Source organism: Rhineura floridana, chromosome 12, assembly GCF_030035675.1.
Source record: "Rhineura floridana isolate rRhiFlo1 chromosome 12, rRhiFlo1.hap2, whole genome shotgun sequence".
Taxonomy (NCBI): Eukaryota; Metazoa; Chordata; class Lepidosauria; order Squamata; family Rhineuridae; genus Rhineura; species Rhineura floridana.
Window position 1 is genome coordinate 25,311,916 of NC_084491.1, and position 16,081 is coordinate 25,327,996.

Here is a 16,081-nt window from a genome sequence, read left to right on the forward strand (position 1 = left end):
AGTGTTTTTTCTGTCTTGGAAAGTGATGGGGAAGTGTACTGAAAAGTGTGGGATGAACAATTGATTAATGGGAAGACATGTAAACACCCCACAAGCAAATCAGAAATACTGCTCATCATTATTGTATAGCCTCCCCATAAACAAATCAGAACCAAGGCTCAGTGAAGACTAGACACAGTCTAACCTCTGCATAAACTTTGTGCAAACAAATCAGGATGAATGCTGAATAAACAGATTGTCTGAAGGAATCCCAACATCAATCTCAGAGTAGGGTACAACATAAAAATATATAATACGTAATATAATAAAACAATCTGAAAAACCATGGCAAAAATAAATCAACATTACATCACAGCACTGGGAAAGCAACAAAGCATCTCCTCCATTCAACTCACCCAGTGGCCTGAGTAAATACAAAAGTTAGATTGTAGTTCTAGGGGTGGTTTTAATTTTTCTGCTTATGTTTTTTATGGAATATATTTGTATTTTATTGTACGTCGCCCAGAGTGGCAGGATAACCCCTGCCAGATGGGCGTCTAACAAATTTAATTAATAAATAAATAAAATTTATAAGGTGCCTAAAATCTATAAGCATTGGCATCGACTGAATCTGTGCAGGGAAGACATTCCATCATTGGGGTGTCACTATAGAGAACCCCCGCTCACATGTCACCACATATCACACAGTCTGCAAGTGCAGCACTGTTAAGAGAGCATCTTCGCTTGACCTCAAAAGACTGGGCTGGGAAGGGATCTTTGCAACTCCAGTTAAAGGGATCAGGAAGCAGGTGATGGGGAAAACCCCTATTGTGCTAAAGATCCTGGAAAGCTGCTGGCAGAGCAGACAATACCGGTCTCGATACAGTGGCAGTGAGAGTGATGGAGCTGCCCTCCTGACACTAGCACTGCAGGATAGGGCTGGGGCAGGGTAAGGCAATGGTGAAGCTGGGGCCATGCAGGTGCGCTGATGGGAATGCCATTACCAATCTGGCCGCCAATTTGCAAAGTATCTTTCCAGGTGTGCAAGCATAATTTCCCACTGCCATTGCTTCACAGAACCTTACCTTCTGATGAGGACAAAAAAAAAAATTCAGTAAGAACACAAATCAACAAATCAAAGCTGCCATGGAGGTTCTGCTTTCCTGAAAGAAAAAGGGAATAAAACAGGCAACCCTGTTCCTTGCTTTAGTCAGTCTATAGTTTCCTGACCATCCATCCTGACACATGTACACACAAACATAGCCATATTGTCTGCTCCTTGCCTGCATCCATATCTGAAACTCTGTCCAGTTTCAGAGCGTAGGGAGGTGGTGTGGGAGCCATTGCTCAGTGGCAGAGCACCTGCTTTACATGCAGAAGGTTCCAGGTTCAATTCTTGGCATGCCCAAGGAAAAAGAATCAGGTACCAGTGATGTCAAAGACTCCGCTATGCTTGAGTGACTGGACAACTGCTGCCAGTCAGAGTAGACAATACTGGGCCAGGTAGACAAATAATTTGATTTGGTCTAAGGCAGTTTTCTAAGTTCCTTCCCCAACAAGAAAGTTCCTTCATTCCTTTCTTCACCTCTTTGCTCCTATATTGGCCTTCTTCCCTCCGCCCCCAAAACATCCCCACACACTCATGCTGGTGTCCTGGTTCCTGCCCTTCCAGTGTTATCTAAGAACAACAAGCCCATCCACACCACCATCCTGAACCCTCACGTGCACGTCATTGGAGAAGACGCTGCCTGCATTGCCTACATCCGCCTGACGCAATACATCGATGGGCAGGGCCGTCCTCGCACTTGCCAGTCTGAGGAGACCCGCGTCTGGCACCGCCGTGATGGCAAGTGGCAGAATGTGCACTTCCACTGCTCAGGAGCACCTGTGGCACCACTCCAGTGAAGGTAAGACAAAGGCAAGGCAGGAGAAGCTTTTTCAGCCTGAAGGGCGCATTCCCTCATGGGCAACCTTGCAGGAGCCACATGCCGGAAGTGGGCGGGCCAGAGGCAAAAGCAAGTGGAGGAATGGATTTGTACAGTAGGCTACATTCCAGCTATACAAAAGGATTACACATACACATCTCTTTATTTTCCATCCAACAAAGCAAGAAGCATTATCACTGTTTGAGGACACATTTCAGCCCAGCCAAAGTACTCAGGGAATGCTTGGAGTAGGGCTGGTAAGGGGGGGGGCAGCCTGGGGAGGGGCATGGTCTACAGCAGTGGTTCTCAATCTTTTTTGGTTCGCAGCGCACTGTAAAACATATAAAAATTTTCTGGCGCACTTTGTGTACAAGATTAAAAATATATTAATATATTTTAAACTATGAATAAAAAAATCTTAATAATAATATACTTTCATAATATTCGCGGCACACCTAGCCACCTCTTGTGGCGCACCAGTGTGCCCCGGCGCAAGAATCACTGGTCTAGAGAAAGCCAGATAGAGATGCCTGAAGGCAGTGCCAGCTGGTGGCCCAATGTCAGTGGAGCAGTGGGATCCGCTGCATGGCTCAGTTTGAATTTCAAGGCGCTGTCCAAGGTGCTGAACCTGCTTTGGGAATAGGTTTCAGCACCTTAAACAGCTCCTTGAATGTTTGGACTACCAAGAGCAGATTCTACTGTCCGACTGACATGGAGCCCAGCACTTCCTGGGCTGCATTAATTAACCCTGAGCTAGGGCCATTCTTAGACTTGGCTAGGGAACCTCTGGCCCATGGGCCTGCCTAATGAGGCCTCCCCATTAGGTCTGCAAGGTTGTTTGGCCAAGCCACACCTGCATGTCTCACACCTGAGGTCATATAGGACATCAGGTGTGGGACAGTAACAACACAAGCTTGAGGCACTGCTGATCAGGTGGTGATTGCAACATGTCTGCATTTCGTAAACGCTCCCTATCAGCTGATAATTGGCATGTGCAAAGCACTGTTCCTTTGCCCATGTGGTTTAATTTCAACACATGTCGTCATTGTGACATCAGATGATGACAGATAGGAAGCCCCACCCACCTGTCAAACTTGGCCCGCAGGGATAGGGAAGATAAGATTTGACCCACCAGCTGGATCCTGTTCTCCATCCCTGGACTATGGCATGAAAAATCCCCTTGCCAAGTCACTCTATGTTGCAGATACTTCCCCCGAGGAAGATGAAACTGGAAGGGAGATCAAAAAGAAAAACCAATGTGTCCACATGTGTATATGTGGAACACAAGCATGTCTGTGTGCGTGTGGAGTGAGGCGGAGTGCTGATACATGTAGAGACAGGAGTGGGTGCAAGGTCTAGGGTTTGCTTTTTGTTTGTTTATGTAGATCAGTCTGTTTTTCTCTGCCTCTGCAACTCAAAAGACTCATGTACCTCAATGAACAATCCATATTTAATGTAGATTGTTGCCCCTTTCTCACCCTTCTGGCACGATGTCTCCATTGGTTTTATTTTTCAAGAACCTGCAAGACTAATCAGCTTAAAAGCTTGTTTGGAATTTTATTTTTCTTTACTTAAAATAGGTTTTTAAAACACTTTTTATCACTTAACAAAATCTGCCCCAGAGAGGGAGGCTTTGTGATTTTTCACAAGGGTCAGCCAATCAGCATTGCACATAACTCTGTTCCAAGGAGTGGGGAACAGGCTGCAGAATTGACCCAGGGGCCACCAGTCAGTGCTGCAGAAATGTAGCTTCTGATGCGACTCACATCCCCATTCCCTGGATTGCAAAGAGATGGTACATCTGTCTAAAATACACTGAGTGAACTTCACAGTGGGCTCATCACTAAACCTGTGTCCTTGGAAAAGAATGGGTGACATTTGCCTATTGTCAATGTGAACATGTTGGTAAAATTTGCTTGTTCAACACATTCTGTTGTTGGCCAATAGGGGTGAGGGAGAAATATGATTCAGTCCACATTTAAAGGTGAATCTGCTCAATTTGCACTTTCCAGTAAAATATGCAGCCATCCTTCAAAATTTACAGTCCTCCAAATTTTGCAATGCAGTTCTTTTGACAAGTAATGTGCACGAAAATACATATACTAGTGGAAACTGTGCATAAACATGTGTATAATAGTGAAAAACATACAAACATGCATTATATTAGAAATTGCTTTGCCAAAATGTGTATATTTGGTAACACTGAGTACAAAAATGTGTATATTAGGATAATCTTTCACTAAAATGCGGATGAATTTTATGAGGATTTCTTAAAAACAAAAATCGCAAACTGATGTGAAAATGTGGCAGACTGAACTTAAGACTGGGAAAATCCGAAATAGAGAAAAATGGAAACTGGCTTCCCTGTTGGCCCACAGGAAAAGGACCAGATAAGTTTCTTAGGAGTCTCCAGCAATCATTCACAGAGTCTTCCTCCTTGGTTGTGTCTTTCAGAGCTAACGCTAGATGTTCTGGTTTCATCTCGAAGGAGACGGTGATTTGAGCTGAGCCGCTAGCCGGGAGCAGCGGTGACAAGCACGTGCCCGCATGCTCGTGTCCCCCCCTTTCCCCTCCTCCCCTCCTTCATTTCCAGTGCCTGTGTTTGCAAAAAACAAAACAAAAAAAACCCTAATCTTAAAAAAAAAGAAAATCCAACCAGACTTGATTTTAAAAAAACAAACCAAAAAAAAAAAAATCAGCAAACCCAGCCAAACCAACCTAACTGTCCAACTTGCAGCGTGGCCACACTGCGCCTCCCAATTTCTTTGTGTCTGTCCGTCCGGCTGTTCAGGTGACCAGGTGTTGCAATGAAAAATGTCTCAACTTCAAACAAACAAGCAAGCAAAGCAAACAAACAAAAGACTCCACCTCCCTGTGTCGACCCCCGTGTTGAACGGTGTTAGTTTGTTAGGTGAAAAAAACAACATATATATATACATATATATATACATATATATATATATATATAAAAAAAAACTCACAAAAAAACTTTTACAGTATTTGCATTCTCTGCCAAAGCATGGGCCTTCTCCAGTGGTCGTGTTCGCGCTTGGAAGTCTGTGACCTGTGTTACCGTTTGTTTTTGCGGAGGATGCTCTTCCTGAGCTTTCGGGCTGACCGTTTCTTTTCTCCTCTAGCTGTGGTTGTGGATTATGATGATGATGATTATAATTATTCAGACTCTTTATTTATTTTGTTCTTTCGGCTAGGAGGTGATCCTTTTGGGGGTGGGGTGGGGTCTTTGCTTTCTGGGCCCCTCCCGTGCTAACCCAGTGCCGGTGGCGTTCCCGGTGGCTGTTGGCTCTGGCCAGGCTGACGGATTCATTACACAAAGGATAACATAGCCTTAGAAATATAAAGAGGTCTCACTGCAGGTTTTTGAATGTCTGGATTCTCACTGGCGCTCACATTTTCTAAGCATCCCTGACCGTGACCTCTTGCCAAAGGGCTACCAACAATGGTGTCGTCAGGCCTATGCCCATGCCATGGCTTCATGACGGAGGGGAGGGCTATCCCTGTTAATGGGGCCGGCTGGGACAGTGGTGACAGCTGGATTAAAAATCTTAAGGGGAGGAGGAGGGTTGACACTACTAAACCTCATCCTCTTCCAGTTTTCAAAAACAGACTCCCCGCCTAGCAGGTGGGAGCAGCAAGTGCCTCACTGAAGGCATTCTGTCGTCATCTGCTTTCTAAAAGTCCAACCTGACTTTCTCCTTGGTCTTTCCCTTTGAGCAGAAACCTATGTTCATGTAAAAGAAGAAAAACAAACTCACTTCTGCTGCCTTTGGGGATTTGCTCCAAGGTTTCAACAGCCTGGGAGGAGGAGGGCTGGTCAGCCAAGCTTGTACCTGGCATTCCCTCCCTCCCTCTGCTTCTCAAGCCTGTGAATTTGCTCACAAAAAGGAGGAGCTGATTAGCAACAAACCCCGTGAAAATTCCTCTAGAGGGAGAAAGGAAACCAGTTTGGACAGCTTCTGGAACTGACTCCACAGGTGACCCTAAAGAAGCCACGCCAAAGGGGGGGGAGCATTCTTCAATTGGACCAAGCCTTAGTGGAGAGAGAAGGGAGTGGGGTTGCTATCTTTGTATGGGCCAGTGCAAGCCAAACACTGTGGAGGTGCAGCCATTACCAACTCAAGGAAAGACAAGGTAGAAACCACTCCCCTCTGCTTACTGTGCTTGCATGGGGGGCAGCTGACATTTGTTGAGCTGTACAATGTAGAAAGTATTGGGACGTTTGTTCTTAAAGAAGCTCCCCTCTTCTTAATGGCCTCCCTTCCCCACACTTTCATATTCACAACGGAGACACGCACACACCCTGTTCAGCGTCTCACTGCCCAAACACTGCTCCTGCCTTTGGTTGATAGCTTGGGGTAGGTTACATCACTCGCCTTGGCCTTAGCCATGTCTACAAGGAAAAAGTATTAGAGGCCTGCAGCATCGTGCCATGAAATTGGGAAAGTGCCCACTTACTTCTCCTGTCTCTGCTCAGCATGCCATAAGCATCTTTCTTTGATGGATGTGAAATCATCACGCGAGCCACTGTTCACAGTGTGGGCTCTGGCCAGCAAAGACTTCAGTGCAAAGTAGAATTGTTGCCACTGAGGGACGTATACAAGAAAAGGTTTGAGCATGGCGGTTTGGAATAAAGAGAGAGGTATTATGGCGGGAGGGGGAGAACATGATGTTTAGAATTAGGCAGTGGTACAAGGTGCTTTAGAAATCCACACCTGTCAAATCACGAGTGTGCTGGCTGATCATGAGTAATGTTACAACTTTTTGGCACTCTTTTGTAGAGTGTTCTTGACCGTGCTGTTGGTTAGATACATGGGCTGTAAGTTTTAGGTCTGAGTAGATTCAAGGGTAATATGGCTTCTTGTGAAAGGGGGTGAGGAGGAGGAATCTTATGTTACAGTTGTGGTTGGAGCTGGAAGGGCTGAACATTATGCCCAGAGATAGTAAGGCAGAGAACACGGATTCTTCTAGTTTGCATTGTGGTGAGATCATCTGAGAAGGGCTGTAATCTTTGATTTCACCTGTGCCATTTCCCACCTGGCCTTGATTTACCTCTATATGTTGGAATGCCTCCATGTCTATGCTTAAATCAGCTTCCTCAGACTACTGAGCAAACCATTTAGCTGGCAGATGTCCAGATGATGCTTAGAGAATAGTGAAATAGTTCTTTCTAAAAAAAATTTCAGAAACAGATGTGTTTAGTGACTCACACTGGTCCCAACGTTCCATCGCATTGGGGTGTTATGTAACTCAAAAGAGTGAGTGACTGCTAGCTTATAATGGAAACACAGGGCTGTGTCGCTGTTATCCAGGTGGGTCTGTCAGGAGTGTAAGGCACTCTGACCACTAGACAACACTGCTTCCCCTTCAAGGTTTGCAAAGAATCCAAACTCGCAAATTTGGAACCCTTTAATTAGGTTTGCATATGTGAGGGCAGGAGCAACATCCTTGAGGGCACAAGGATTGTCTTTCACCCATGTAATGTCTCTTGTCTCTAATGGGACCTGTTTGCATTGCCAAAGCAGGGCTGTGATTCCTTAAGATGTACCTTAGATGTCTAAGAGTGTATCTAAGAAGTTACATGGGGCCTACTGGCAGGTAGTCTCAACTCAAAAACCTTGGGAAGGCATTCCTGCTTCTGGAAAGGGCGAAGGTACCTGATGAAATGCGACTGCAAGATTTTCTGGTTATGTTTGGATAGCTGAAGGGCAGAAAATTCAGAAGTGAATTTTCCTAAGTTGATTATCGAAGCCTGTTTTTGCAGTCTCCCAATCACTAAGCATTATCTGACTTTGCCTAATAAGCATCAATTACTTTGGTGATTTTATCTCCAAATGTGTATATTGTGCAAATTCAGCATTATTGTTTGGTTGTGGGTTTTTTAAAAAAAGAACCCAAGAGAAGAAAGCACATATGGATGGGACAAGCATGAAGATCGTTACTGAGATGAGAAATGAAATGGGATAAGGAGTGCTGGAGCAGAAACACCATTAGCCCCAGGTTTCTTTCGCTGTCCACGCAATAGGTGGTTTGAATCTCTGAACCAGAGTATCGTCACCCAGCTACCACACATTGTGATCTACATTCTGATCATTGCTTGTATAGCTAGAAAAGAAGGATCAGCAGAGGAGCGGGGTTGACCATCATGCTAAAACAGCAATGGTTGTGGTAAATGCAAACAATAAGAAGTACATTTTCAGTGAGGTACTTTCTGCTATGCTTCCAGTTCGCCTGCCACCAGTGCTGATCTCAGCAACATCTGGAAGCATTGTAAAATAACATAGGGCTAGATGTAACATTTTGGAGTTAAAGAACAAAGCTCTAGGTTAAATATCAGTTTCCTATGCCTTGCCATCCTGCCATTTCTATCAGCTACAGTTGGAGGAAAGGTTTTCGTGCTAACATGCGTGCATGACCAATATTCTGCTTGTATGCAATAACAGGCAACAGAACAAATTTGCCAAAGGAAGTAACTGATTTCCTATCACGAATCTTTTATAAACTGGGTTGGGTATATAACGTGTGGTGGTGGTAGACCAGGGTTCCTTAATCCAATTTCAGTGCTTAGAAGCCAGTCCATCTCTTAACAGACCACTGTTAACAGCTCCCTTTGGGATGTTTTGATGCACCTAAGAACTACTGTCTACAGATCTCTATATGGGCAATGTCCTGTGCGAAGGAGGCCTTAGTGGACTCTTTAAACAGATGCAGTAGTTAGAAGCTCAGAAAAAAGGTTTTGGGACGAGCAGGTCAGCACAAATTGGTCTTCCATTATTACCATCACACACCAGACTGATGATCCTTGAGTTAATCTCTGATAGTTTCCTTGTGGAAAAGCATCCACCTCAAGCAGTCTCTTGCTGGCACCACCAAGACCATTTTTGTGTTTCACTTCACACAGGCGTCATTAACAGGACAGGTACTGGTAATGCAGATTCATCTTCCACCAGTGATTTAGATAATGAATGCTCATCCAAAGATTGCAAAAGGAAATACATTTTCATGTATTTATTCCTGTAGAGATTGCAACATTGGCAATGAACTGGGTAGACCTCTCACGCAAAGAAGCCAGTCTTCCTGTGGGAAACACAACCAGTTGGGTGACTCTTGGAAACTTCCTAAACAGTGAAGTCCCCTTCAAGGTGCTACAGTAAGAACAAAAAAAGTGCCCAAATAACAGGTGTAGCCAAATGATCTTCCACCCAACACTCAAAGAACCTGTCTCCCAGTAACATCTAGTAAAAAGAAATGTGTATACCAGGGCCTGAGTTTTCCCACTGCATTTCACTGGCTGCCATTTATTGATAGTGAGGAAATGCTGAGATGATGGCATACTTGCATTTTTTAGTATATGTAAGGTAGGTTGGTGGTTACCGTACAGCATCCCAAAATATATTTGGGCCATCAAAGTTTTCTAATTCATATTGCTCCATTCTTGGGGCTACTCCACCACCAACAAACCCATATTTCCCATTTAATTCCAATTAGTGTTCACAATCCAGCAACTCAATATACTGTCCACACATATAAATTCAAGAAATTACACCATTCATTTTTTTAAAAAAAGGCCACACAATGCCAGATTCCATTTTAATGTGCTATATGCCTCTTAGAACCGATACCTTCCTCGTACTTTGGAATATATACACTTATGTCATTTGATCAGATTTCTACCTTTTATCCCCACCCTTCCAAATGAATAGACAGTAAGTAAAACTTGAATTCCCTCTATTCCAGTTCCTAAAACTCTTGCTAGAAGGGTCAGGAAGACTGGGCTAATTATAGGAAGCCCATGTAACTGGCTTCAGGATTACATGCTTAATAAGGGCAAAATATAGCAAGATCAACAGCACAGCCACAGGGTCAAAAAAGCTTATACAAATGAATGAAAGAATCTTGCTGTTGAGCTGTATCATCAGGACTGGTAGACCTAGACAGTCCCTCAGCAACGTCAAGAGGTGGATGCCAGGCTCTGTTGCACTGTTCCCACAGTGGCCTGGTTCAGCCAAAATGGGAATGCCTAATTTCCCATTATGAGAATGCAGTGTGGTGAGTCTCGGGTTTCTCCCCTCTGTGCCTGAGTGGAGAGTGAAAGCTTCCAGATTTGCTTTTGAACCAACCAGTTTCTCATTACATCCAAACTTGGGGGAAACATGGTTTATTCTAACTGGTTGTTTTTTTTAAAAAAGAAAAAAGACCAGGCAACCAAACAACAGTTTGATTCTGGTCTAACTAGCCTCAGTCAGAACAAACCAGTTCCCTGAGGACTGTATGAGCATGAGGCTTGTCACAGTACATTCTCATTAATGTGAAGTCGTGGGTTTCCTGTTGCATCTGAACCAGGTGACTGTCTCACTCGTGCTTTAGCTGGTTATTAGAGAGCCAGTGTGGTGTAGTGGTTAGATTGTTGGACTACGGCCTGGGAGAGCAGGGTTCAAATCCCCACACAGCCATAAAGCTCACTGGATGACCTTGGGTCAGTCACTGCCTATCCGCCTCAGAGGAAGGCAATGGTGAACCACCTCTGAATACTGCTTACCATGAAAACTCTATTCACAGGGTCGCCATAAGTCAGGATCGACTTGAAGGCAGGCCATTTCCATTTTTCATGAAGTAGCCCTGCATGGTCTTTAGCTGCTACTATTAGATAGAAGTAATCACCAGCGGGCAGTAGAGTAAAAATATGAATGCTCTATCCCACTTCCATGCTTCAAACCATCTTTACCTTAATTCCAGATTTGCACCCCTCTGAAAATTCCACACAACCCACACTCCAGCCTGCATCAGCCTTTCTTTTCACCATTCTATGGTTTACCAGTTGCTAAAAATTAAAAGAAACAGCATGTAACCATCTGCTGAAAAAATGGGCGTCTCATTTTGTGTGTAAACAAGTTGCAAATATAACAGCAGTTATGAGTATGTCTGGTCTCACTTTGTATCTTAAGGGTGTAAGTGAGAAGATCTCTAACACTCTTGCAGTGTTGGGTGATCAATCTGTGCCTTCAGTAAAGGATGGAGTATTGAAAACTGATGTGTGACATACATATTGAGAAACCTGACCAGCCCATAGATTCATTCCACAGGAACTGCCACTTAAGCAGGGGTGGTGCTCTGTTTACCCTTCCTCACTTCTGATCATCTGAGAGTATGCTGCTGTAATTTGAATCTATCATTTGTGACAGAACAGGAAACAATATACATGACTTGTTGCATACATTATTTTCTATGGCTAAACATGCCAGAGTCTGCAAGTAGGGCTTTGCTGTGTTGCACTTGTATCCGAATACAATACACAAATCTTTGCATTTAGAATGGGCTGTGGCTCAGTGGTAGAGCATCAGCTTTGTGTGTAGAAGGTTCTAGACGCAATCCCTGGCATCTCTAGGTAGGCTGACTCTTTGTCTGAAACCCACAGAGCCACTTTCACTCACTGTAGACAGTAAATGGACCAATAGTCTGATTGCAAATAAAGCCCTTTCCTATGGTCTTTTCTTATAAGTAGAAGGCCATGTTTATGTTACCTGGACTCAGTGGCTCACACATCAGAGCTGGTTTAATTGCATGCACACATAGGGAAGGAAGATCAGCTAGGATGGCCAGACACAAACTCCTACTCCTACTCCTTTAATAGTTGTGTAGATGAGGGACTCTCACCATGTGCAACTTTTTACGCAAGCTACACCTGCTCAAATTGCCTCATCTACACAACTGTTAAAAGGTGCAGGAGCCCTGTCATCTTTTGCATCTGGCTACCCTAAGATCAGATGAGACTTTTAACAGTTAAACCCTTAACAATACAAACCCAGTTGGTTTGGCTCTGCACTGTAGGTATTATTTCAGGTTATACTGAGGAGAAACATAAGAGTTCCTGAATTCAGTACTTGAGAGGGAAGCTGTGCACTTGGATAAGAATGCCAGCTTTTTGTTTTTCCCCACGTAGCAGTGAAAACCTTTTGGCCAAGGAAGATAAACAGGTGTTTCTGGTAGATTGGACCAATTTTTGAGCAAGACGGAAGCTTTTCTGGGGGGGGGGGGTTGGAAAGATAAGTTTGACCCTGGAAAGAGAAGTTGGGGTTTATGATACTGAAGAAAATGCTAGCAGAGCTAAGATTGTACTGTGACGTTTACAATGCCTTTAAGCAAAGAGTACTTACTGCAGAGGCTATAGCCATTTCATGTGCGTGTTCCAAGAGGTTGGTTCTAGTGCCATTTCTGCAATGCAGTCATGGTTCTAATTTTATGTTTGTACCTTCACTCTTTCACTTCCAAAATTGTTTTACTGCACCTGACCATGGCTGGTGTACAAAATTGAATGAAGACTGTATATCATCTGTGAGGAAGATTCTTAGCATCCCCTCCCCCCCCTTAAAGTACCATTCTCACCTTAATCTCCAGCAATTCTCTTATTACTCATATCTATGCTTGACATATTTCACTGAACTAAATGCTGTAGAGCCAGTAGCTTTGTGTTAGTTCTCTGTTCTAAGTCTATAGGTTATCTGCGTCCAACAAACAGAATTATAGCATGCATAGTTTTCTCAGCAGTTTGCAGAGGGGAGGATGATAAGCACTGCAAGGGGATGTGGCCTATTGCACGCCTGTTATCAGACATTCCTAAGCAAGTCAATGTCCCTGGATGACACAAAGTGTGTGACATGCACACCGGTATCCAAGAGCTGTCCACAATAAGCAAAGTATTTTTTTAAAAAAAAACAACTTCAAACAGATCATGAATAGGGAATGATAGCAGGGAAGATCCCTGCTAGCCTTTTGCAGAGACTGACAGAAAACACCTTCAGTGCAAGATTCAAATCATGGTAAAGCAGCTGCACATTTGGCAATGCAAGCTTCATTTCTGAGACGGCAACAAGCCAGCATCTTCACTGGGGGCACAGGAAGGGAGGGAGGTGCTCAAAGCATAGTGCCTTGTGGCTAGCCTGTGGTTAGATAATGGTCATCCAAACCTTATATCATATGTAATGAACCATCTTTGCACATTTGTTTCTTAATCCATCTGGAGCTGCTATGCCAGCTCTAAGAAGCTGCTTGAGCTCAATAGACACGAGTCCTGTATATTACTATTAGTGAGGGCCCAGGTTGCCTTGTACAGTTGATAGGGAATTAGGGGGTCTTCCAGAATATCTCTGCTAGGATTATGAATTAGTGAGGCAAGACTGGGATCATCCATTCATTCCACTGCTAAGAAGTAAAGAGGGAGCTCCTCAGTAACTTAGAAACACAGTGGATTCTGTCTTGGGTGGAGAGAAAGTTCTATGGCATTCAAGTGTGGCCTTTGTCCAGGTGCTCCTACAAGGCCATCCCTATCACTTCAATGCAGCGCTTTGCATGGCTAATGAATGTAAGGGCAATTGGACCAAGCAAGACGGAATGACTGAACGGGTGGGAGAGGGGGAGGGAGGACAGGGAGTGGGCAGCAGTGTGTGGGGGGGGTCCCACCAGCACTGACACAGCATTGAAAGCACTTTATACTAAGAGATTACTCTCTTATTCCTGCCCTGTCTCAGGACCAGGCTTTGCACTGCACCACCATACCCCTTGGAGAAGAGTTCAGAGGAGCTCAAGGGTGCAGGACGTGTTGTTAAATAATGCTCCTCTTTCTCAATGGGGCTTCGAAGAGGAAGCTCCCTTGTAGCTTTCTCCTCCCCAACCCAGTTGTGTCCTCTCTGCACAGGGCAAGGGATGCTACGGAGAATAATGCAGACTACTGGGGCTTAGGTCAAAAAATGTTTCTCTCTTCTGACTTCATGCTCACATTCTAAGCTTAAGGTGGCTCATGCTCGGCCCGCTGCCTTTTCACACCCACCTGGGGGAGGAAGTGCTTCCATGACAGGAACATCCAGCACATACCAGGGAGGAGATAACGTTTAAAGCCAACACATTCTGACTGACTTGCCTTTCTCTCAGAGCACCTTTATTTCTGCATTTCTTTTCAGGGGAGGGGTTGGAAATAGGGAGGTGGGTACTGGATTAAACATGCAAGGAAAGTGAGAATTCACATGTGGGGACATACTATGCTTCTATGTTTTCTGTGGAAGACAAACTTGAGAAGTGTCTCTACATCCATGTATATGAAAAAAAATTACGAGCCGCATGTAGAAACAGGTGTTTCATTATTAAAAAATTAATGTACTGGGGCCTCCTCCTCCCCTTTGCTGTTCACCTTGTTTACTATGGAACTAAGTGCGTTGCTGGGGGTATTTTTGGATTGGGGCAGGGGGTTGTATTTTCTTTTGCATGACCTTTAAAGAGAAAAAAAATATATATATCTATATCTATGAGAACTAAAAGCAAAGCTGAGCTGTTAAGTCTGTCCCATGAATGCTGGTGGATCTTTTCCTCTTTCTGACTTAACTCTCCCTTTCTTTTTCTTGCCATTTCACTGTCTTTTCTTTCTGAGCCTTGCAAGTGTAAAAATGATTCCGACTTTGTTTTTGTTTCGGGAAACTGCAAATAAAAAAACCACAAAAAGGGACAACATAATTGGTGCAGCTTTGTCTCTTGCTCACACTCCTGAGCTTCCCATTCAAGCACCCTCCCCCACAAAGTGTCTTTGTACACCTCCCTGAATGAGAGTTTGGCAACCTGCTGTTCTCTAAAAAACCTGATGAAACAGGGCCAGTAATAATATGAAAGAGTGGAGACTGATTCATTTGGAGTAGCACATAAATGTAATACATACTCGAGATGGGCATTTTTCCTCCCAGGTGCTTAAAGCAGGATACATTTATTTATTTATTATTAGATTTCTATCCTGCCCTTCCACCCCGTAGGAGCCTAGGGCGGCATTATGTGTTTTAAAATTGTTGTAACCTGCCCTGGGACCTCTGGGTGAAGAGCAGGTAATAAATACCAACAACATTCCAAGGTATCTCCTATCCGGGCCCAGACCTGCTTGGTTGCTGCATCATGTGCCTTGACAATGGACCCAGGCAGAGGCACAGGGATGGGATTAAGTTTAGGAACAATGAAAAGAAAGCGGTCCGCAGAAGAAGAGGGCAGACATTCTCTTACACCTCCAACAGAAACAGGAACTCTGGAGGGCAAGGACCACCAGCGTCATGGCACTACAAACTGTTTTCCCTTATCCCCATTACTAGGCCAGGTTAGGAAACTGACCACGCAAGAGCAGATGCCGCCACACTCCTCTAATGCAGGAGTCGCCACGCTTCTGGGGCTCTGGACACATTTGCAAACTGGAGAAACTGTGGTGGGCAGCAGACACATCAAACCAAGCACACACTGCAATCTATTCTACTGGCTACAGTAGAATGCTTGTATCAAGTCTCACTTCGGCAGGTAGGGGCATTTTGGCCATCACTTTGATGACACCATATGTTGAGTTATAGGTGCAAATCTGTAAGGAACATGGCAACTCTAACTTCAGAGCAAGGGTATTGAACAATGTATTTTCCCATCTTTTCCAGTTCTACAACTGAAATGTCATTTTCTGTTTAACAATTATAATAACTTAAGTCCAAGGCAGAGACAGGAGTCCTACAACTTCTGCCGTCTATATTAATTATCTTTGACATGCACCACCTGTGGGAACAGAAAATCTATCAGTACTTTGAGGGAAGAAAGCAGCTATGAGTATTCCAAGGGATTTGGCTACATAGCCCAAAGCTGAAGAGTCCTGCTCAAATCTAAGATCAGGTACTCTCAACAAAAATATAGGGTGGGCACAGGCATCCAGGGAGGAACAGCAAGGCGAGTCTGGAATATCAGGCATTGATGGCCTATCATACAGATGTACCTTCTAACTGCATAGAAGATGCTATATCTGGTTACTGCGTCTGAATTCCAGAGCCTGACACAGCCTCAAATACAGAAGTAGATATATGGTTATATCCAACTAAGTTTTACTCAGAGTAGACCCATTGAAGTTAATAGACCTAGCTTAAGTCAAGTTCATCCATTTCAATGAGTCTACTCTGAGTAGGACTAGCATTGGATACAACCCATAGACCACAAGGGAGGTACAGTCAGAAGCACCATTGTCTTAGACCCAGGGATGGAGACTTGCGGCCCTCCACGGGTTGCTAGACTCCCAGTCCTAACAGCTCTGCCCCTATTGCCAATTGTCAGGGATAAAGAGAGTTGTAGTCGAGCATCAACTGGAAGGCTGCAGGTTCCCCATCAGC

The 16,081-nt window shown here is 44.2% G+C and overlaps 1 protein-coding gene across 19 annotated transcripts in view; it reads left to right on the top strand.

Annotated features, from left to right (window-relative positions):
• Window positions 1-14,420, top strand: part of CAMK2B (calcium/calmodulin dependent protein kinase II beta) — a 273,787-nt gene extending 259,367 nt beyond the window's left edge. For all 19 annotated transcript variants that reach the window (XM_061593504.1, XM_061593513.1, XM_061593514.1 and 16 more), the window contains 2 exons: window positions 1,652-1,886; window positions 4,359-14,420. In XM_061593504.1, the coding sequence (XP_061449488.1) occupies window positions 1,652-1,884 (233 nt within the window). In that variant the 3' untranslated portion in view covers window positions 1,885-1,886; window positions 4,359-14,420. The remainder of the gene's footprint in view (window positions 1-1,651; window positions 1,887-4,358) is intronic.
• The last annotated feature ends 1,661 nt before the right edge of the window (window positions 14,421-16,081 follow it).